This window comes from Salmo trutta, chromosome 19 (assembly GCF_901001165.1).
Source record: "Salmo trutta chromosome 19, fSalTru1.1, whole genome shotgun sequence".
In the NCBI taxonomy this organism is placed as follows: domain Eukaryota; kingdom Metazoa; phylum Chordata; class Actinopteri; order Salmoniformes; family Salmonidae; genus Salmo; species Salmo trutta.
Genome location: NC_042975.1, coordinates 5970038 through 5992372, shown reverse-complemented (window position 1 = coordinate 5992372; position 22335 = coordinate 5970038). Strand labels below are relative to the sequence as shown.

Sequence of the window (22335 nt, the reverse complement as noted above, 5' to 3'; positions counted from 1 at the left end):
CATTGTTAGGTGTTGAGTTACATGTGAACATGGTACCAGTTACATTGCTAGGTGTTGAGTTACATGTAAACATGGTACCAGTTACATTGCTAGGTGTTGAGTTACATGTGAACATGGTACAGTTACATTGCTAGGTGTTGAGTTACATGTGAACATGGTACCAGTTACATCTGCTAGGTGTTGAGTTACATGTGAACATGGTACCAGTTACATTGCTAGGTGTGAGTTACATGTGAAACATGGTACCAGTTACATTGCTAGGTGTTGAGTTACATGTGAACATGGTACCAGTTACATTGCTAGGTGTTGAGTTACATGTGAACATGGTACCAGTTACATTGCTAGGTGTTGAGTTACATGTGAACATGGTACCAGTTACATTGCTAGGTGTTGAGTTACATGTGAACATGTACCAGTTACATTGCTAGGTGTTGAGTTACATGTGAACATGGTACCAGTTACATTGTTAGGTGTTGAGTTACATGTGAACATGGTACCAGTTACATTGCTAGGTGTTGAGTTACATGTGAACATGGTACCAGTTACATTGCTAGGTGTTGAGTTACATGTGAACATGGTACCAGTTACATTGCTAGGTGTTGAGTTACATGTGAACATGGTACCAGTTACATTGCTAGGTGTTGAGTTACATGTGAACATGGTACCAGTTACATTGCTAGGTGTTGAGTTACATGTGAACATGTGTACCAGTACATGCTAGGTGTTGAGTTACATGTGAACATGGTACCAGTTACATTGCTAGGTGTTGAGTTACATGTGAACATGGTACAGTTACATTGCTAGGTGTTGAGTACATGTGAACATGGTACCAGTACATTGCTAGGTGTTGAGTACATGTGAACATGGTACCAGTTACATTGCTAGGTGTTGATGTTACATGTGAACATGGTACCAAGTTACATTGTTAGGTGTTGAGTTACATTGTGAACATGGTCCCAGTTTACATTGTAGGTGTTGAGTTACACTGTGAACATGGTACCAGTTACATTGCTAGGTGTTGAGTTACATGTGAACATTGGTACCAGTTACATGCTAGGTGGTTGAGTTACATGTGAACATGGTACCAGTTACATTGCTAGGTGTTGAGTTACATGTGAACATGGTACCAGTTACATTGCTAGGTGTTGAGTTACATGTGAACATGGTACCAGTTACATTGCTAGGTGTTGAGTTACATGTGAACATGGTACCAGTTACATTGCTAGGTGTTGAGTTACATGTGAACATGGTACCAGTTACATTGCTAGGTGTTGAGTTACATGTGAACATGGTACCAGTTACATTGATCGTATGTAATAGACAATACAGACTGGGAAAAGTTCAGAAACACCTGGGAACTCTGACATTTGTTTTTGCTCAGACTGGGAAAAGTTGCTTTGAACGGTCGTCCAACTCAGAATTCCAACTCGGGAACTCTAGAGCTCCGACTTTCCCACCGGAAGATCACCGACGCCATGAACAGACCTCGTATTTTCCAGAGTTCCCAGTTGTCTTGAAGGCGACAAACAAAGCTAAAAGCCTGAATAGGTATATTATTTCTCTACGTTCCCCTCAGCCTATACTATGTCAAGGCGTGGTGATGTCGACGGCAGAGTAGTAGTTGTCATTTTAAATGTTTTGACTTGTAATTGTTTTTCTTTGTTAAAGGACCAAGTTCCTCTGTGGCTCTGTAATTTGGGCCTAGTTAACGTAGATTGGGAGAGCAGCTGCCAGGCTCCATAATGTAGCTCCAGAGTTAGCGTGGCAGATGGATCTACAGACTTCTATGGGCTGTAGACTAGAGTCCTATGGCGCCATAGGAACACAGCCATGTCTCAGGGCATGACTGGACAAGGCCAGACAGAGGCAGGACCCTCAGACTGGACCTGCAGGACAGGACCCTCAGACTGGACCTGCTGGACAGGACCCTCAGACTGGACCTGCTGGACAGGACCCTCAGACTGGGCCTGCTGGACAGGACCCTCAGACTGGACCTGCTGGACAGGACCCTCAGACTGGGCCTGCTGGACAGGACCCTCAGACTGGACCTGCTGGACAGGACCCTCAGACTGGACCTGCTGGACAGGACCCTCAGACTGGGCCTGCTGGACAGGACCCTCAGACTGGACCTGCTGGACAGGACCCTCAGACTGGACCTGCTGGACAGGACCCTCAGACTGGGCCTGCTGGACAGGACCCTCAGACTGGACCTGCAGGACAGGACCCTCAGACTGGACCTGCTGGACAGGACCCTCAGACTGGACCTGCTGGACAGGACCCTCAGACTGGACCTGCAGGACAGGACCCTCAGACTGGACCTGCAGGACATTAGCAGGCTCTATCCATCTGTCATATGGGAGACACATAGCTACAGCAGGTTGGGTAAGGTATTCTGGGGGGGTGGATATGACCCGACGTGTGTGTGCCTGCGTGCGTGTTTGCGCGTGTGTGTGTGTGTGAGACGTGTGTGCGTCTCCAGCTGTGTGCTGTGACTACACTCTGTCCTCTGTTTACAATAACATCTCTCCCAGTCAGTCTGTAAATACTTAGTTCACATCCAGTTTTACAGTGTTTTCTCTGGGAGAGCTGTAAACACAACGCCTGACCTCTGATTTAGCCCCTATTAGTGTTGTGTTTTGGGGACGACCCAGCTTTATCTGAAGGCCAAACGTTAGCTTCGTCCCCTATAGTGCACTATTTTTTACCCCTATGGGCCCTAATCAAAAGTGGTGCACTAAATAGGGAATAGTGTGCTATAGTAGTGCACTATATAGGGAATAGGGTGCCATAGTAGTGTGCTATATAGGGAATAGGGTGCTATAGTAGTGCACTATATAGGGAATAGGGTGCTGTAGTAGTGCACTAAATAGGGAATAGGGTGCTATAGTAGTGCACTAAATAGGGAATGGAATAGGGTGCTATAGTAGTGACCTAAATATGGAATAGGGTGCCATAGTAGTGCACTAAATAGGGAATAGGGTGCTTTAGTAGTGCACTAAATAGGGAATAGTGTGCTATAGTAGTGCACTATATAGGGAATAGGGTGCCATAGTAGTGCACTATATATGGAATAGGGTGCTGTAGTAGTGCACTAAATAGGGAATAGGGTGCCATAGTAGTGCACTAAATAGGGAATAGGGGGCTTTAGTAGTGCACTATATAGGGAATATGGTGCCATTTGGGACGCATCTGTTAAGATTAGAAATGGAAAGTCCATTTATTTGTTATTTTTTACCTCGTTTTCTCCCCAATTTCTTGGTAGTTACAGTCTTGTCTCATCGCTGAGAAATGTCAAGTCTAACCCTGGTCTGGTGCAGACAGACTTCTTGGCTTGTAAGTGTACAAGGCCCTCTGTACTGATCAGTTAACTGTGTTTATTTACATTGCCAGTGCTCTGATGTCTGTAGTATTCTGTTAGTCAGTTGTGGCACATACACTAGTCATAAACTAGTCATAAACTAGTCATAAACTAGTCATAAACGAGTCATTAACTAGTCACTCACTAGTCACTCACTAGTCACACACAAGTCACACACAAGTCACGAACTAGTCACGAACTAGTCACGAACTAGTCACGAACTAGTCACGAACTAGTCATTAACTAGTCATAAACTAGTCATAAACCAGTCATTAAGTAGTCATACACCAGTCATACACCAGTCATTAAGTAGTCATACACCAGTCATAAACCAGTCATTAAGTAGTCATACACCAGTCATACACCAGTCATTAAGTAGTCATACACCAGTCATAAATCAGTCATTAAGTAGTCATACACTAGTCATAAACCAGTCATAAACTAGTGCCCCATGGTTTACTTCTGATGTCTCTCCCTCTCTTCTCTCATTCTTGTTCTTGTTCTCTCGCTGTCTCGCTCGCTCGCTTTCTCTATATATCTCTCCTCTCTCCCTCTCTCTCTCCCTTTCTCCTCTCTTTCTCTCTCCCTTTCTCCTCTCTCCCTCTCTCTCTCCCTTTCTCCTCTCTCCCTCTCTCTCTCCCTTTCTCCTCTCTCCCTCTCTCTCTCTCTAACCATGTGTATGTGACAAATAAAATGTGATTTGATTACCTCGCTCTCTCACTCTTGCTCTCACTATATATCTCTCTCACTTTATCCTCTCTCTCCCTCTCTCTCTCCCTCTCTCCTCTCTCCCTCTCTCTCCCTCTCTCCTCTCTCCCTCTCTCTCTCCCTCTCTCTCTCCCTCTCTCCTCTCTCCTCTCTCCCTCTCTCTCTCCTCTCTCCCTCTCTCCCTCTCTCTCCCCTCTCTCTCCCTCTCTCCTCTCTCCCTCTCTCTCCCTCTCTCCTCTCTCCCTCTCTCTCCCTCTCTCTCTCTACCTGTAGTCTTATCTTTCTGTAGTATTATCTACTGTAGTCTTATCTTACTGTAGACTTCTCTTTCTGTAGTATTATCTACTGTAGTCTTATCTTACTGTAGACTTCTCTTTCTGTAGTATTATCTACTGTAGTCTTATCTTACTGTAGACTTCTCTTTCTGTAGTATTATCTACTGTAGTCTTATCTTACTGTAGACTTCTCTTTCTGTGGTATTATCTACTGTAGTCTTATCTTACTGTAGACTTCTCTTTCTGTAGTATTATCTACTGTAGTCTTATCTTACTGTAGACTTCTCTTTCTGTAGTATTATCTACTGTAGTCTTATCTTACTGTAGACTTCTCTTTCTGTGGTATTATCTACTGTAGTATTCTCTACTGTAGTCTACTATTACTGTAATATTCTCTACTGTAGTTTACTATTACTGTAAACTTATCTACTGTAGTCTTCTCTTTCTGTAGTCTTCTCTTTCTGTAGTCTTCTCTACTGTAGTCTTCTCTACTGTAGTCTTCTCTACTGTAGTCTTCTCTACTGTAGTCTTCTCTTCCTGTAGTCTTCTCTTTCTGTAGTCTTCTCTACTGTAGTCTTCTCTACTGTAGTCTTCTCTACTGTAGTCTTCTCTACTGTAGTCTTCTCTTCCTGTAGTCTTCTCTTTCTGTAGTCTTCTCTACTGTAGTCTTCTCTACTGTAGTCTTCTCTTTCTGTAGACTTCTCTTACTGTCGTCTTCTCTACTGTAGTCTTCTCTTACTATATTATTATTATCTACTGTGTCTTCTCTTTCTGTAGTCTTCTCTTTCTGTAGTCTTCTCTTTCTGTGGTCTCTGCTTTCTGTGGTCTCCTCTTACTGTAGTCTTCTCTACTGTAGTCTACTTTTACTCTAGTCTTCTCATACTGTAATCTTCTGTTGCTGTAGTCTTCTCTTTCTGTAGTATTATCTACTGTAGTCTTTTCATACTATTGTCTTCGCTTACTGTAGTTTTATCTACTGTAATCTTCTCTTTCTGTAGTCTCCTCTACTGTAGTCTACTTTTACTGTAGTTTTCTCATAATGTAGTCTTCTCTTGCTGTAGTCTTCTCTTTCTGTAGTCTCCTCTACTGTAGTCTTACTGTAGTATTATCTACTGTAGCCTTCTCTTACTGTAGTCTTTGATAAGGGAGTACAGGAAGAGCAGAATATCAACCATACACCATCATCATGGACAGCTAGCAGCCGATTTAGTTCATAACATTCAAATCAAACCAAGTCAAACGATATTTGTCACATGCGCTGAATACAACAGGTGTAGACCTTACCTTGAAATGCTGAATACAACAGGTGTAGACCTTACCTTGAAATGCTGAATACAACAGGTGTAGACCTTACCTTGAAATGCTGAATACAACAGGTGTAGACCTTACCGTGAAATGCTTACTTACAAGCCCTTAACCAACAGTGCAGTTCAAGAAGAGTTAAGAAAATTAAACTAAAGTAAAAAATGTGTATAAAAAGTAACACAATAAAATAACAGTAATGAGGCTATATACAGGGGGGGGGGGGTACCGTACAGAGTCAATGTGGAGGCTATATACAGGGGGGGGGTACCGTACAGAGTCAATGTGGAGGCTATATACAGGGGGGGGTACCGTACAGAGTCAATGTGGAGGCTATATACAGGGGGGGGGTACCGGTACAGAGTCAATGTGGAGGCTATATACAGGGGGTACCGGTACAGAGTCAATGTGGAGGCTATATACAGGGTGTACCGGTACAGAGTCAATGTGGAGGCTATATACAGGGTATTACGGTACAGAGTCAATGTGGAGGCTATATACAGGGGGTACCGGTACAGAGCCAATGTGGAGGCTATATACAGGGGGTACCGGTACAGAGTCAATGTGGAGGCTATATACAGGGTATTACGGTACAGAGTCAATGTGGAGGCTATATACAGGGGGGTACCGGTACAGAGCCAATGTGGAGGCTATATACAGGGGGTACCGGTACAGAGTCAATGTGGAGGCTATATACAGGGGGTACCGGTACAGAGTCAATGTGGAGGCTATATACAGGGGGTACCAGTACAGAGTCAATGTGGAGGCTATATACAGTGGGGTACCGGTACAGAGTCAATGTGGAGGCTATATACAGGGGGTACCGGTACAGAGTCAGGGGTACAGGTTAGTAATGAGGCTATATACAGGGGGTACCGGTACAGAGTCAGGGGTACAGGTTAGTAATGAGGCTATATACAGGGGGTACCGGTACCAAGTCAGTGGTACAGGTTAGTAATGAGGCTATATACAGGGGGTACCGGTACAGAGTCAGGGGTACAGGTTAGTAATGAGGCTATATACAGGGGGTACCGGTACAGAGTCAGGGGTACAGGTTAGTAATGAGGCTATATACAGGGGGTACCGGTACCAAGTCAGTGGTACAGGTTAGTAATGAGGCTATATACAGGGGGTACCGGTACCAAGTCAGTGGTACAGGTTAGTAATGAGGCTATATACAGGGGGTACCGGTACCGAGTCAGGGGTACAGGTTAGTAAAGAGGCTATATACAGGGGGTACCGGTACCGAGTCAATGTGTAGGGGTACATGTTAGTAATGAGACTATATACAGGGGGTACCGGTACTGAGTCAATGTGGAGGGGTACAGGTTAGTAATGAGGCTATATACAGGGGGTACCGGTACCAAGTCAGTGGTACAGGTTAGTAATGAGGCTATATACAGGGGGTACCGGTACCAAGTCAGGGGTACAGGTTAGTAATGAGGCTATATACAGGGGGTACCGGTACCAAGTCAGGGGTACAGGTTAGTAATGAGGCTATATACAGGGGGTACCGGTACCAAGTCAGGGGTACAGGTTAGTAATGAGGCTATATACAGGGGGTACCGGTACCAAGTCAGGGGTACAGGTTAGTAATGAGGCTATATACAGGGGCTACCGGTACCGAGTCAGTGGTACAGGTTAGTAATGAGGCTATATACAGGGGATACCGGTACCGAGTCAGGGGTACAGGTTAGTAATGAGGCTATATACAGGGGGTACCGGTACCGAGTCAGGGGTACAGGTTAGTAATGAGGCTATATACAAGGGGTACCGGTACCGAGTCAGGGGTACAGGTTAGTAATGAGGCTATATACAGGCGGTACCGGTACTGAGTCAATGTGTAGGGGTACACGTTAGTAATGAGGCTATATACAGGGGGTACCGAGTCAGGGGTACAGGTTAGTAATGAGGCTATATACAGGGGTACCGGTACTGAGTCAATGTGTAGGGGTACAGGTTAGTAATGAGGCTATATACAGGGGTACCGGTACCGAGTCAATGTGTAGGGGTACAGGTTAGTAATGAGACAATGTGTAGGGGTACAGGTTAGCAATGAGGCTATATACAGGGGATACCGGTACTGAGTCAATGTGTAGGGGTACAGGTTAGTAATGAGGCTATATACAGGAGGTACCGGTACCAAGTCAATGTGGAGGGGTACAGGTGAGTAATGAGGCTATATACAGGGGGTACCGGTACCAAGTCAATGTGTGGGGGTACAGGTTAGTGAAGGTAATTTGTACATGTAGGTGGGGGTAAAGTGACTATGCACACATACAATGGCAAGAAAAAATATGTGAATATATTGGATTTACCTGGATTTCTGCATAAATTGGCCATAAAATGTTATCTGATCTCCATCTAAAGCACAACAATAGACAAACACTAATAACACACAAATAATTATACGTTTTTATGTCTTTATTGAACACACTGTGTAAACATTCACAGTGCAGGGTGGGAAAAGTATGTGAACCCTTGGATTTAATAACTGGTTGACCCTCCTTTCTCAGCAATAACCTCAACCAAACGTTTTCTGTAGTTGCGGATCAGACCTGCACAACGGTCAGGAGGAATTTTGGACCATTCATCTTTACAAAACTGTTTCACTTCAGCAATATTGTTGGGATGTCTGGTGTGAACTGCTCTCTTGAGGTCATGCCACAGCATCTCAATCGGGTTGAGGTCAGGACACTGACTGGGCCATTCCAGCAGGTGTATTTTCATCTGTTGAAGCCATTCTGTCGTTGATTTACTTCTGTGTTTTGGGTCGTTGTCCTGTTGCATCACCCAACTTCTGTTGAGTTTCAATTGGTGGACAGAGAACCTTACATTCTCCTGCAAAATGTCTTGATAAACTTGGGAATTCAATTTTGGAATCCATGACGCTCCCTCCAACATACTTTACAGTTGGGAAGAGGTTTTGATGTTGGTGTGCTGTGCCTTTTTTCTCCACAGATAGTGTTGTGTGTTCCTTCCAAACAACTCCACTGTAGTTTCATCTGTCCACAGAATATTTTGCCAGTAGCTCTGTGGAACATCCAGGTGCTCTTTTGTGAACTTCAGATGTGCAGCAATGTTTTTTTTGGACAGCAGTGGCTTCTTCTGTGGTTTCTTCCCATGAACACCATTCCTGTTTAGGGTTTTACGTATCGTAGACCTGTCAAGAGAGATGTTAGCATGTTCCAGAGATTTCTGTAAATCTTTTTTTATTGCGTTTTATTTCACCTTTATTTAACCAGGAAGGGCTCATTGAGATTTGAAATCTCTTTTTCAAGAGCATCCTGGCCAAGATAGGCAGCACCAAGTCATTACACAATTACAGACAGACAACATGAAAAACTACAAGTAATCTAGCAAAAACCATAGAATTCACAAGAGTATAACGAAATCATGAACAGCAAATTAAAAACATTTACAGGTCAAGGAACCAGCCTCAAAATCCTTCATGAATTATTTAAAAACACCAATCGGGAGAAGTTCATCCAGTTTAAAACTATTTTATAAGGCATTCCAAGCCGATGGCGCAGAGTACATAAAAGCTCTTTTACCAAATTCGGACATTTGGAACAGTTAGCAGGATGCGAAGAGAGTACCCACCACCAATCTGAAGAAGAAAAATGCCCAAATAAAATGGTAATAAACCCCAAATGGCTTTGTAAATAAAAGTATACCAGTGACTGAGCCTACGAGTGACTAGAGAAGGCCAGCCAACCCTGGTATATAAAGTGCAGTGGTGCATAAGGGTTTTGCAGTTTAAAATAAATCTCTCGATGGTGCAGCTGTAGAACTTTTTGAGGATCTGGGGACCCATGCCAAATTTTTTTAGTCTCCTGAGGGGGAAAAAGCGCTGTCGTGCCCTCATCATGACTGTCTTGGTGTGTTTGGATCATGATAGTTTGTTGGTGATGTGGACACCAAGGAATTGAAATTCTCGACCCGCTCCACTACAGCCCCGTCGATGTTAATGGGGGCCTGTTCGGCCCTCCTTTTCCTGTAGTCCACAATCAGCTCCTTTGTCTTGCTCACATTGAGGAAGAGGTTGTTGTCCTGACATCACACTGCCAGGTCTCTGACCTGCTCCCTATAGGCTGCCTCATCGTTGTCAGTGATCAGGCCTACCACTGTTGTGTCGTCAGCAAACTTAATGATGGTGTTGGAGTCGTGCTTGGCCACGCAGTTGTGGGTGAACAGGGAGTACAGGAGGGGACTAAACACACAACCCTGAGGGGCCCCTGTGTTGAGGATCAGCATGGCAGATGTGTTGTTGCCTCCCCTTACCACCAGAGCTGTGTTTTGTGTTAAATGAGTGACACCTGCTCTGTTGATATCTTCATACTGCACTGTCCTTTACAAAAATCAATAGGCCTATGCTACTGTATGTATGCTGGTCACAGCAAAGCAAAGCTGACATGATATAACCATAACCACTTATTTTACTACCTATTCTAATTTGCAACCTGGTAAAATCACAGCTGGTTTGGTTCCCCCTCTGTTTTGGGTCTAACTACTGGTTTGATTAAATGTCTGGGTTGGTTCTAACCCCTGGTTTGGTTAAACGTCTGGTTTGGTTCTAAACCCCTGGTTTGTTTAAATGTCTGGGTTGGTTCTAAACCCCTGATTTGTTTACATGTCTGGGTTGGTTCTAAACCCCTGATTTGGTTAAACGTCTGGGTTTGTTCTAAACCCCTGCTCTCTCTCTCTCTCCAGTCCCACCCTCTGTCCCTGTGCAACACCAGTGAAGATGAGCGCCAGGAGTCAGACTTCATCAGCATCGTCAAGCTGGAGAGCCCGGAGCGCAAGGTGCCTCAGTGTCTGCCCCTGCTCCACAAGGTAACACCATTGTACACATGGAAAAGCTCTGACGAAGGCCGTTGGGCCGATACGTAAGCTTATTAAATACCAGTGATACTATCAAGAGCAATGTGCGGTTTCCTTCATCCTGTTTCAATTGTTTTAATTGCTGCCATGCACCTGCAACAAGACTGCTCAGATGTGCGAGTGCCTTTTGAATCTTGCAACACATGGATACTGTGGAAGAACTATGGATTCAGTTGAATAGTTAAATAAGTATCTTGTCCAAGTGAAGGGCTGTCTTCGCAGGGCCATATCTGTCCTCCCCTAAGATTCTTTGAGGCTCAGTAACCTACTGCCATACAACAGACGGAAACATTATGAAATGTGCTGTGCTGTGTAGCACACATTGATTGTCTGCTATTTGTTTTTGTGTATTGTACGTATCTTGGTCGTTAAAGATGACCCTATCCATTTTAATGGAGGAGAGCCAGACACAGCTAAATGTTTCCCCTGGCCTACTATCCACTCCTACAGTAGATCCAGCTAAATCTGTTCCCCTGGCCTACTATCCACTCCTACAGTAGATCCAGCTAAATGTGTTCCCCTGGCCTACTATCCACTCCTACAGTAGATCCAGCTAAATGTGTTTCCCTGGCCTACTATCCACTCCTACAGTAGATCCAGCTAAATGTGTTCCCCTGGCCTACTATCCACTCCTACAGTAGATCCAGCTAAATGTGTTCCCCTGGCCTACTATCCACTCCTACAGTAGATCCAGCTAAATGTGTTCCCCTGGCCTACTATCCACTCCTACAGTAGATCCAGCTAAATGTGTTCCCCTGGCCTACTATCCACTCCTACAGTAGATCCAGCTAAATGTTTTCCCCTGGCCTACTATCCACTCCTACAGTAGATCCAGCTAAATCTGTTCCCCTGGCCTACTATCCACTCCTACAGTAGATCCAGCTAAATGTTTTCCCCTGGCCTACTATCCACTCCTACAGTAGATCCAGCTAAATCTGTTCCTCTGGCCTACTATCCACTCCTACAGTAGATCCAGCTAAATGTTTTTCCCCTGGCCTACTATCCACTCCTACAGTAGATCCAGATAAATCTGTTCCCCTGGCCTATTATCCACTCCTACAGTAGATCCAGCCTGGAGAAGGGTTGACGGGGAAAGTTAGTAGAATGTTGGCAGGCCTTGAAAATGATTTTGAGGATGCTATGCTGCCATAGCTGTGATCTCTGAGAATGAACGGATGTGATGGGTGGGTGGGTGGGGGGGGGCAGAGATCCCCCTGCTTCCTGGCGCTGACGCCACAGCTATCACTGGTAGTAACCAGGACCCCGGGCTAAGGTAACAACTGTCACTGGTTATACCCAGGACCCCGGGCTAAGGTAACAGCTGTCACTGGTAGTAACCAGTACCCCGGGCTAAGGTAACAGCTGTCACTGGTAGTAACCAGGACCCCGGGCTAAGGTAACAGCTGTCACTGGTAGTAACCAGGACCCTGGGCTAAGGTAACAGCTGTCACTGGTTATACCCAGGACCCCGGGCTAAGGTAACAGCTGTCACTGGTAGTAACCAGGACCCCGGGCTAAGGTAACAGCTGTCACTGGTAGTAACCAGGACCCCGGGCTAAGGTAACAGCTGTCACTGGTTATACCCAGGATCCCGGGCTAAGGAAACAGCTGTCACTGGTAGTAACCAGGACCCCGGGCTAAGGTAACAGCTGTCACTGGTAGTAACCAGGACCCGGGCTAAGGTAACAGCTGTCACTGGTAGTAACCAGGACCTTGGGCTAAGGTAACAGCTGTCACTGGTAGTAACCAGGACCCCGGGCTAAGGTAACAGCTATCACTGGTAGTAACCAGGACCCCGGGCTAAGGTAACAGCTGTCACTGGTAGTAACCAGGACCCCGGGCTAAAGTAACAGCTGTCACTGGTAGTAACCAGGACCCCGGGCTAAAGTAACAGCTGTCACTGGTTATACCCAGGACCCCGGGCTAAGGTAACAGCTGTCACTGGTAGTAACCAGGACCCCGGGCTAAAGTAACAACTGTCACTGGTAGTAACCAGGACCCCGGGCTAAAGTAACAACTGTCACTGGTAGTAACCAGGACCCCGGGCTAAGGTAACAGCTGTCACTGGTAGTAACCAGGACCCCGGGCTAAGGTAACAGCTGTCACTGGTAGTAACCAGGACCCATACTTAATTGTTCTGCGAAAACATAAATGTTGGAATAACTGAGTCACTGCAGACTGACAAAAAAAAAACTTTGATTCAAGCTTTAATGACTACACTGTGTTGTCCCTTAAACACACCAAGTTCTCTCTCTTATACAGAGGGGCCCTTGAACAAAGGCCTTTTGGTGTAGTCCAGAGCAATAGAGGCCCCCCTGTCTCCCTCAGTGGTATCAGATATGTTTTGAGATCAGATGTGGGTATATAATCCTGTTGTCTGGGTACTCTGTGAAAACTATAAAATGCTGTAAACCAGCGTTTCTCAAACTTGGTCCTGGGGACTTTTTGTTACCTTAGTACTACACAGCCGATTCAAATAATCAAAGCTTGATAATTAGATAATTTTTTGAATCAGCTGTGTAGTGCTAGGACAAAAAACTGAAATGTACACCCCCTTGAGGTCCACAGGACCGAGTTTGAGAAACACTGCTGTTAACTGTTTCTCCAGCCACACGCATCCCCGTTTCCTTTGGTGGGATTCTAAAAGTTTAGGCTCTTCTCTTCTTCATGGCAGAATTATTGGGGATTTAGTAGCTACGTCTGTAGAAGAGTTTACACTTCAGTTTGCCTGAATATGAATGAAATGTTTTAGATAGTTAGATGTAAATAGTTGTAGGGTTACTAAAATCTGGTAATGTTACCAAAATTCCCAGGTTTTCCAGAAATCCTGGTTCCCTTGATTGCTGGAATCAGGAGGGAATGAGTAGGAAATATAGTCCCGTGAAGCACAGTTGCTAGAGAATGTCGCTTGCAATGCCAGGCTTGTGGGTTCGATTCTCATGAGGGACCAGTATGAAAAAGGCAAACACTCAACATTGTAAGTCACTCTGGATAAGAGTGTCTCCTAAATTATTCAATAGAAATCCAGAATGGTTCAATTAGGGAGTTTTAGGAAAGTTACCAGAATGTTGCAACCCCACATACTTCTTCTATTCATTATTGTTGAGCCAACGCATGCCTGTGTTGCTGTGTAGTCTGTCCTCCACCATCGCCTGCCTGGGATGCTGTGTAGTCTGTCCCCCACCATCGCCTGCCTGTGTTGCTGTGTAGTCTGTCCCCCACCATCGCCTGCCTGGGATGCTGTGTAGTCTGTCCCCCACCATCGCCTGCCTGGGATGCTGTGTAGTCTGTCCCCCACCATCGCCTGCCTGTGTTGCTGTGTAGTCTGTCCCCCACCATCGCCTGCCTGGGATGCTGTGTAGTCTGTCCCCCACCATCGCCTGCCTGGGATGCTGTGTAGTCTGTCCCCCACCATCGCCTGCCTGGGATGCTGTGTAGTCTGTCCCCCACCATCGCCTGCCTGGGATGCTGTGTAGTCTGTCCCCCACCATCGCCTGCCTGGGATGCTGTGTAGTCTGTCCCCCACCATCGCCTGCCTGTGTTGCTGTGTAGTCTGTCCCCCACCATCGCCTGCCTGTGTTGCTGTGTAGTCTGTCCCCCACCATCGCCTGCCTGGGATGCTGTGTAGTCTGTCCCCCCCACCATCGCCTGCCTGGGATGCTGTGTAGTCTGTCCCCCCCACCATCGCCTGCCTGGGATGCTGTGTAGTCTGTCCTCCACCATCGCCTGCCTGGGATACTGTGTAGTCTGTCCCCCACCATCGCCTGCCTGGGATGCTGTGTAGTCTGTCCCCACCACCATCGCCTGCCTGTGTTGCTGTGTAGTCTGTCCCCCCCACCATCGCCTGCCTAGGATGCTGTGTAGTCTGTCCTCCACCATCGCCTGCCTGTGATGCTGTGTAGTCTGTCCCCCACCATCGCCTGCCTGTGTTGCTGTGTAGTCTGTCCCCCACCATCGCCTGCCTGGGATGCTGTGTAGTCTGTCTCCCACCAACGCCTGCCTGGGATGCTGTGTAGTCTGTCCCCCACCATCGCCTGCCTGGAATGCTGTGTAGTCTGTCCCCACCACCATCGCCTGCCTGTGTTGCTGTGTAGTCTGTCCCCCCCACCATCGCCTGCCTGGGATGCTGTGTAGTCTGTCCCCCACCATCGCCTGCCTGGGATGCTGTGTAGTCTGTCCCCCCCACCAACACCTGCCTGGGATGCTGTGTAGTCTGTCCCCACCACCAACGCCTGCCTGGGATGCTGTGTAGTCTGTCCTCCACTATCGCCTGCCTGGGATGCTGTGTAGTCTGTCCCCCACCATCGCCATGGTTTAGTAACATCAGTTTGTAAGAAAACAATCTAAATTAAAGGTCCCTGGGAACAGTAAAAATCATGTTTTTCATGAAATTGGATGATATTTGGATGAAACCAGTTTATAGTAGGTTGACCCAAGTATGATAAATGACTGTATCTGGTACTTTGTTGATCATAAAGTTCCTGGTCCCCTACCGCTTGGATATTAAAGCGGAATTATGTAATGATGGTAGCGATTGAAATATGTAACGCGTTAAAACCCGCCATCACGTGCGCGTCATGCGGCTTTGTTTACAAAAAGTAAAATAGCTGAAGCTGAATTTATCAGAACCATACTGGTAACATCTATGTTGTGACTGTTAGCCAGCAAGTTACTTAGCAACATGCCGGGGAAAAAAAACCCCACACTGTGTTGTGACTGGATGCCATAGTGTTAAATGAACTTAGTCCCGTAAAATGCCAGCATCCGACAGCAGTAGCTGCTTCTCATTTCGGGTGGACAGGCAGCACCGATAAATCATGTCACACGTGTGCAGTGCACAATTGCTTTATCAATTGGGGTGAACATTGGATGGGTCTTGCCAGGAAGTTAATCCTGAAGACAGCTGATGTACCATCATTAACAGTGGGTCAGTACCGACCATAATGTATCACAGGTTTTGATGAGTCTGACACGGTGGCTGGAGCTACGAGCTGCTTTGACTTGTGAACGGTATATTTTCTGTAACACCTGATAGTCACTATGCTTATTGTTCTACCATCCCTACATTGAGTCTAGTATTATTTTAGTTTCCATCTCCTGTTTGTCTTTCCACTATCATCAAGCAGTAATGATAGATGTTTTAGAAAATTCAACACGTACTCTGTCTGCACAGTTGCCCGGGCAACCTCCTCAGCAGCTTTCACAAGGCAAAGAAGAGGGATATGCTGTGAAGCCTGTGAAGACAGACCCAACAATACTGTCAGTCACGTGTTTGTTTCAGTCCCACACATTCCAAATACAAACATTGAAAAGTTTCACCAAAAAAGTGCACAACCAAATATTGCATATTTCAAATTGAGTACTTGAGAAATACCAGAAAACACATTGTAGAATGAGTAGATCACTACGTAAACAAATCGATAGCATCATAACTCAGAGCATAAAAATAAAAGGAAATTAAATTCACTACCCATTTAACAAACGTTTCCCCTTCATTTCCTGGATCTCTTCTTCAACGAGGTTACCCATGATCCAGCACTGTATGAAGCAGTGTGAGCTGTCTATCCCAGGACTCCTCTCTGCCCAGTGTGAGCTGTCTATCCCAGGACTCCTCTCTGCCCAGTGTGAGCTGTCTATCCCAGGACTCCTCTCTGCCCAGTGTGAGCTGTCTATCCCAGGACTCCTCTCTGCCCAGTGTGAGCTGTCTATCCCAGGACCCCTCTCTGCCCAGTGTGAGCTGTCTATCCCAGGACCCCTCTCTGCCCAGTGTGAGCTGTCTATCCCAGGACTCTTCTCTGCCCAGTGTGAGCTGTCTATCCCAGGACCCCTCTCTGGCCAGTGTGAGCTGTCTATCCCAGGACCCCTCTCTGCCCAGTGTGAGCTGTCTATCCCAGGACTCTTCTCTGCCCAGTGTGAGCTGTCTATCCCAGGACCCCTCTCTGGCCAGTGTGAGCTGTCTATCCCAGGACCCCTCTCTGCCCAGTGTGAGCTGTCTATCCCAGGACTCCTCTCTGCCCAGTGTGAGCTGTCTATCCCAGGACTCCTCTCTGCCCAGTGTGAGCTGTCTATCCCAGGACCCCTCTCTGCCCAGTGTGAGCTGTCTATCCCAGGACCCCTCTCTGCCCAATGTGAGCTGTCTATCCCAGGACCCCTCTCTGCCCAGTGTGAGCTGTCTATCCCAGGACCCCTCTCTGCCCAGTGTGAGCTGTCTATCCCAGGACCCCTCTCTGCCCAATGTGAGCTGTCTATCCCAGGACTCTTCTCTGCCCAGTGTGAGCTGTCTATCCCAGGACTCCTCTCTGCCCAGTGTGAGCTGTCTATCCCAGGACCCCTCTCTGCCCAGTGTGAGCTGTCTATCCCAGGACCCCTCTCTGCCCAATGTGAGCTGTCTATCCCAGGACTCCTCTCTGCCCAGTGTGAGCTGTCTATCCCAGGACCCCTCTCTGCCCAGTGTGAGCTGTCTATCCCAGGACCCCTCTCTGCCCAGTGTGAGCTGTCTATCCCAGGACCCCTCTCTGCCCAGTGTGAGCTGTCTATCCCAGGACTCTTCTCTGCCCAGTGTGAGCTGTCTATCCCAGGACCCCTCTCTGCCCAGTGTGAGCTGTCTATCCCAGGACCCCTCTCTGCCCAGTGTGAGAGGCTTGACAAGGAGGAGACCTTAGCTGGATTTGTCTCCTGCTTCAATCTTGGGGTTGACTGTTGCCAAGGGGTTGACTGTTGCCAAGGGGGTGACTGTCGCCAAGGGGGTGACTGTCGCCAAGGGGGTGACTGTCGCCAAGGGGGTGACTGTCGCCAAGGGGGTGACTGTCGCCAAGGGGGTGACTGTCGCCAAGGGGGTGACTGTCGCCAAGGGGGTGACTGTCGCCAAGGGGGTGACTGTCGCCAAGGGGGTGACTGACGCCAAGTGGGTGACTGTCGCCAAGTGGGTGACTGACGGCTGCTTGATTGAAGCGGGGTACATGGGTTCCCCTTCTCTCCAGCTCTCCTTTTTAGTTGGTTTCATTTCCTAAAGCCTAAGCAATTCACTTTTACGTGATATGACATCACACTTTGTTACTTTGTAAAGTTTGTTTTTTTCAAGCATTTGGACAGGAAATTAGTGTTACAAATGATATGAATCAATGGCGTCCTGCACACTCATGGTTCAGAAAATAAATTGACATGCATTTATTTATGTCTCACCTTTTATTTCTCATGAGTGTTCATGTTAATCAATATTTTGTAAATTATCAAATAAATGTCTGATAAATACAATTCTGAACATATTTTCATTTATAATGCTAATGCAGAGGCGCCAATAAATTGTCCAGTCCACTTACTGTATGCTGGTGTAATGTACATTCCCTTATGTCTAAGCTTCTAAGGTGACTCAGGCTTTACTAATTCATGTGAAGAAGTGTATCAGTGAACTGTGTTCTGTAATTAGTTACACAACAACATTTCAGTCGTGTATTGCTGCTGTTTGTCTGATATCCAACTGCCCATGACCAGCTCTGTTGACCATGAGCGCATTTTGCTGAGAAAATGGCTTGAGGTATATACCATTTAGGCTCGCAATGACATGTGGCCCATTCTTTTACCTGGTCATCAATGACATGGGACCCATTATTTTACCTGGTCATCAATGACATGTGGCCCATTCTTTTACCTGGTCATCAATGACATGGGGCCCATTCTTTTACCTGGTCGTCAATGACATGTGGCCCATTCTTTTACCTGGTCATCAATGACATGTGGCCCATTCTTTTACCTGGTCATCAATGACATGGGGCCCATTCTTTTACCTGGTCGTCAATGACATGTGGCCCATTCTTTTACCTGGTCATCAATGACATGTGGCCCATTCTTTTACCTGGTCATCAATGACATGTGGCCCATTCTTTTACCTGGTCATCAATGACATGGGACCCATTCTTTTTTTACCTTGTTACCTGGCAATAACCATGAATATAAGCTCCCTGCCCCTTCAGACTGTTCTTTCAGGCTTCCTGATCGTTAGAGAGGAGAGAACAATTTCTTTAATTCTGAGAATTTTAATATTGTAAATATATTATGTGTGATGTTTTGGTCATTCAAAGGCTATTTTTTTACTTGGTGAAATAGGATGAGCGTGCGGGACCTTTGTAAATGTTCTAGATAAATAATAGATTTAAGCTTGCTTGTTGCACGTGTTTAGCCCACATCTGAGTCCGTCTATTCCCCAGCAGCCATGGCCCATGTTCCAGTCAGATCAGTTTGTTTACAGTCCGGGCCCGGCAGTCAGATCTATAGATACACAGACGGGACGTGGGTTGGTCGGCCACAGAGCCTTATGCTGCACACACCACCACCGCACACCGCCCAGAATAGACCTTTTAAGCAAACAAAGTTTAGCAGCTATGAACCTTGGAGGATAAGGTTACATTGTAGTCCTTTGTTTTTTTTATTTTTGTTTTTCTTTCCTAGAGGGTTCGTATCCCTGGCGACAGACAACGTCCACCCCAGGGACGTGCTAGATTCCTTTCCTGATGTGTGGTGTTTTTTTTACACAAATGTCCTCTAAAAAGTTATTTTTCTCTCCAGTTGCTTGGACATCACAGTTCATTTTGGGAAGAGCTTTTGAAGGCCAGTGCTGAGCTGAAAGTATGCCAAACGTTTCATTCCAATCATCTCTTATGGATGGGGATCTGCTGTAGTAAACATCTCCTTCTAACCAGGGATAAGACATAAGTGACATACGGGGTCGCTTAGGGACCCAGGCTGCAAGGAGCCCCCCCCCCCCCCCCCAAACTCAGTGGAGGTCTCAACTTACTGTTGAGAGTTAGAATAGTAGAATACACAAAGTGTAAGTTCGAAATGTGCTTGTGGATCAGAGGTTTTTTATCTTGTTTTGTCATTACTGACAGTCACTCAATTATCCATGACAGTTTTCAATTTAGATTGGTAAGTTAGTCTAGCCAGTTTAGATTGGTAAGTTAGTCTAGCCAGTTTAGATTGGTAAGTTAGTCTAGCCAGTTTAGATTGGTAAGTTAGTCTAGCCAGTTTAGATTGGTAAGTTAGTCTAGCCAGTTTAGATTGGTAAATTAGTCTAGCCAGTTTAGATTGGTAAGTTAGTCTAGCCAGTTTAGATTGGTAAGTTAGTCTAGCCAGTTTAGATTGGTAAGTTAGTCTAGCCAGTTATCCAAATTTGCGGTAGTCACGGCTGAATACTGACGTAGCTCGCAGGGCACATGCATAGGGGCCCTGACCTCCAGAGGGCACATGCATAGGGGCCCTGACCTCCAGAGGGCACATGCATAGGGGCCCTGACCTCCAGAGGGCACATGCATAGGGGCCCTGACCTCCAGAGGGCACATGCATAGGGGCCCTGACCTCCAGAGGGCACATGCATAGGGGCCCTGACCTCCAGAGGGCACATGCATAGGGGCCCTGACCTCCAGAGGGCACATGCATAGGGGCCCTGACCTCCAGAGGGCACATGCATAGGGGCCCTGACCTCCAGAGGGCACATGCATAGGGGCCCTGACCTCCAGAGGGCACATGCATAGGGGCCCTGACCTCCAGAGGGCACATGCATAGGGGCCCTGACCTCCAGAGGGCACATGCATAGGGGCCCTGACCTCCAGAGGGCACATGCATAGGGGCCCTGACCTCCAGAGGGCACATGCATAGGGGCGCTGACCTCCAGAGGGCACATGCATAGGGGCCCTGACCTCCAGAGGGCACATGCATAGGGGCCCTGACCTCCAGAGGGACCTCATTGATTTTTGTTAGTTGGTCTCACTCAGATATCAATAACATGGCATAAGTCATGGCAAAATGTGTGGAATTGCAGGAAATTAGCTTTAAAATGGCAAAAATGTATTTACACCCCATGCCAAAATAGGTAGAAATTGTAGGAAACTTGCGTTAGAATTTCTCTTTTCTCTATGGCAAAATGTGTAGAACTGCAGAAAACCTGCTTTAAAAATGCAACATGTGTAGAATAGCAGGAAATTAACTTTTAAACCTAAATTTTTCTCTCCGCCATCAATATGGGGCAACTAAAAAGGCCAGAGCTGGCCCTGCTTTTAACAAAATGACATTCACTTTGAACCATGGAGTGAAATAGCAATTGTGTATGCTATTTGGCCCGACTGCTGGACTGACTGTCCCATATGTTTGTCCGTTAGACTGTAGGAAGTACACGTAGGACTGTCCGTTAGACTGTAGGAGCCTACTGTAGGACTGTCTTTGTCCATTAGACTGTAGGAGCCTACTGTAGGACTGTCTTTGTCTGTTAGACTGTAGGAGCCTACCGTAGGACTGTCTTTGTCCATTAGACTGTAGGAGTCTACCGTAGGACTGTCTTTGTCTGTTAGACTGTAGGAGCCTACTGTAGGACTGTCTTTGTCCGTTAGACTCTAGGAGCCTACTGTAGGACTGTCTTTGTCCGTTAGACTGTAGGAGCCTACTGTAGGACTGTCCGTTAGACTGTAGGAGCCTACCGTAGTACTGTCCGTTAGACTGTAGGAGCCTACTGTAGACCTGTCTTTGTCTGTTAGACTGTAGGAGGCTACTGTAGGACTGTCTTTGTCCGTTAGACTGTAGGAGCCTACTGTAGGACTGTCTTTGTCCGTTAGACTGTAGGAGCCTACTGTAGGACTGTCCGTTAGACTGTAGGAGCCTACCGTAGTACTGTCTTTGTCCGTTAGACTGTAGGAGTCTACCGTAGAACTGTCTTTGTCCGTTAGACTGTAGGAGTCTACTGTAGGACTGTCTTTGTCCGTTAGACTGTAGGAGCCTACTGTAGGACTGTCCGTTAGACTGTAGGAGCCTACTGTAGGACTGTCCGTTAGACTGTAGGAGCCTACTGTAGGACTGTCTTTGTCTGTTAGAATGTAGGAGCCTACTGTAGGACTGTCTTTGCCCGTTAGACTGTAGGAGCCTACTGTAGGACTGTCCGTTAGACTATAGGAGCCTACTGTAAGGCTGTCTTTGTCCATTAGACTGTAGGAGTCTACTGTAGGACTGTCCGTTAGACTGTAGGAGCCTACTGTAGGACTGTCTTTGTCCGTTAGACTGTAGGAGCCTACTGTAGGACTGTCCGTTAGACTGTAGGAGCCTACTGTAGGACTGTGGGACATTAGGTGAGTGTATCCATCCATCCATCCATCCTGGTACTGAACACCCATCCATCCATCCATCCATAGTTAAAGACTGTCTATGGCCGTGCTGCTGACACACATCCCTATTGGCTGTCTCTGCATTTGCATGTGGAAACCATCCGCTTCATGCAAATGTTCAGGATTTCTCTGCAGCTTTATTAGTGTCTCACCACATCGATCGACCGAACGACCAACCAGAGCCTTTTTTTATACTTGTACTAGACTATACAAAGTGTTATGTGTCCATGGCCATGGCTCCCAGGCTTAGGCCTTTGAACAATGCTAAACTCTGGCTGAAAACAATGGCCAAAACAACAAGTAGGCTGTAGTCTAAACAACAGGTTGAGTTTGGAATGAATGGAAATACCTCTCCTTGTAGACACACAGTGGGTCTGGATAGGACAAACAGTGATGATATTCCTAAAGTCTTAACCATAATCTTCCTCTAGCAGACGGATGATCCACAAAGCTGTGTTTCATGAAGTAAACACCAGTATTAAGAGTAGCTACGTTCTTCTGTGAAAACAGAATAGCTTCATTGCTCTGTAGAAGGATGTGGTGTTCTGGCTGTCATGTCTGAGCTTGTTGTCTCCCTCCCATAGAATGTCTTTCTTCATTGATTCTTCCTCTTCTTTGATGAAAAAAGCCTTTTGGCCTGCTTGTACAGTAATCCACTTTCCTT

The 22335-nt window shown here is 46.5% G+C and overlaps 1 protein-coding gene across 1 annotated transcript in view; it reads left to right on the top strand.

Annotated features, from left to right (window-relative positions):
- The window catches only part of LOC115153896 (E3 ubiquitin-protein ligase RNF43), a 224540-nt gene that overhangs the window by 119663 nt on the left and 82542 nt on the right, over window positions 1-22335 (top strand). Inside the window, exon 2 of the mRNA XM_029699553.1 lies at window positions 10357-10479. Within this exon, the coding sequence (XP_029555413.1) occupies window positions 10357-10479 (123 nt within the window). The remainder of the gene's footprint in view (window positions 1-10356; window positions 10480-22335) is intronic.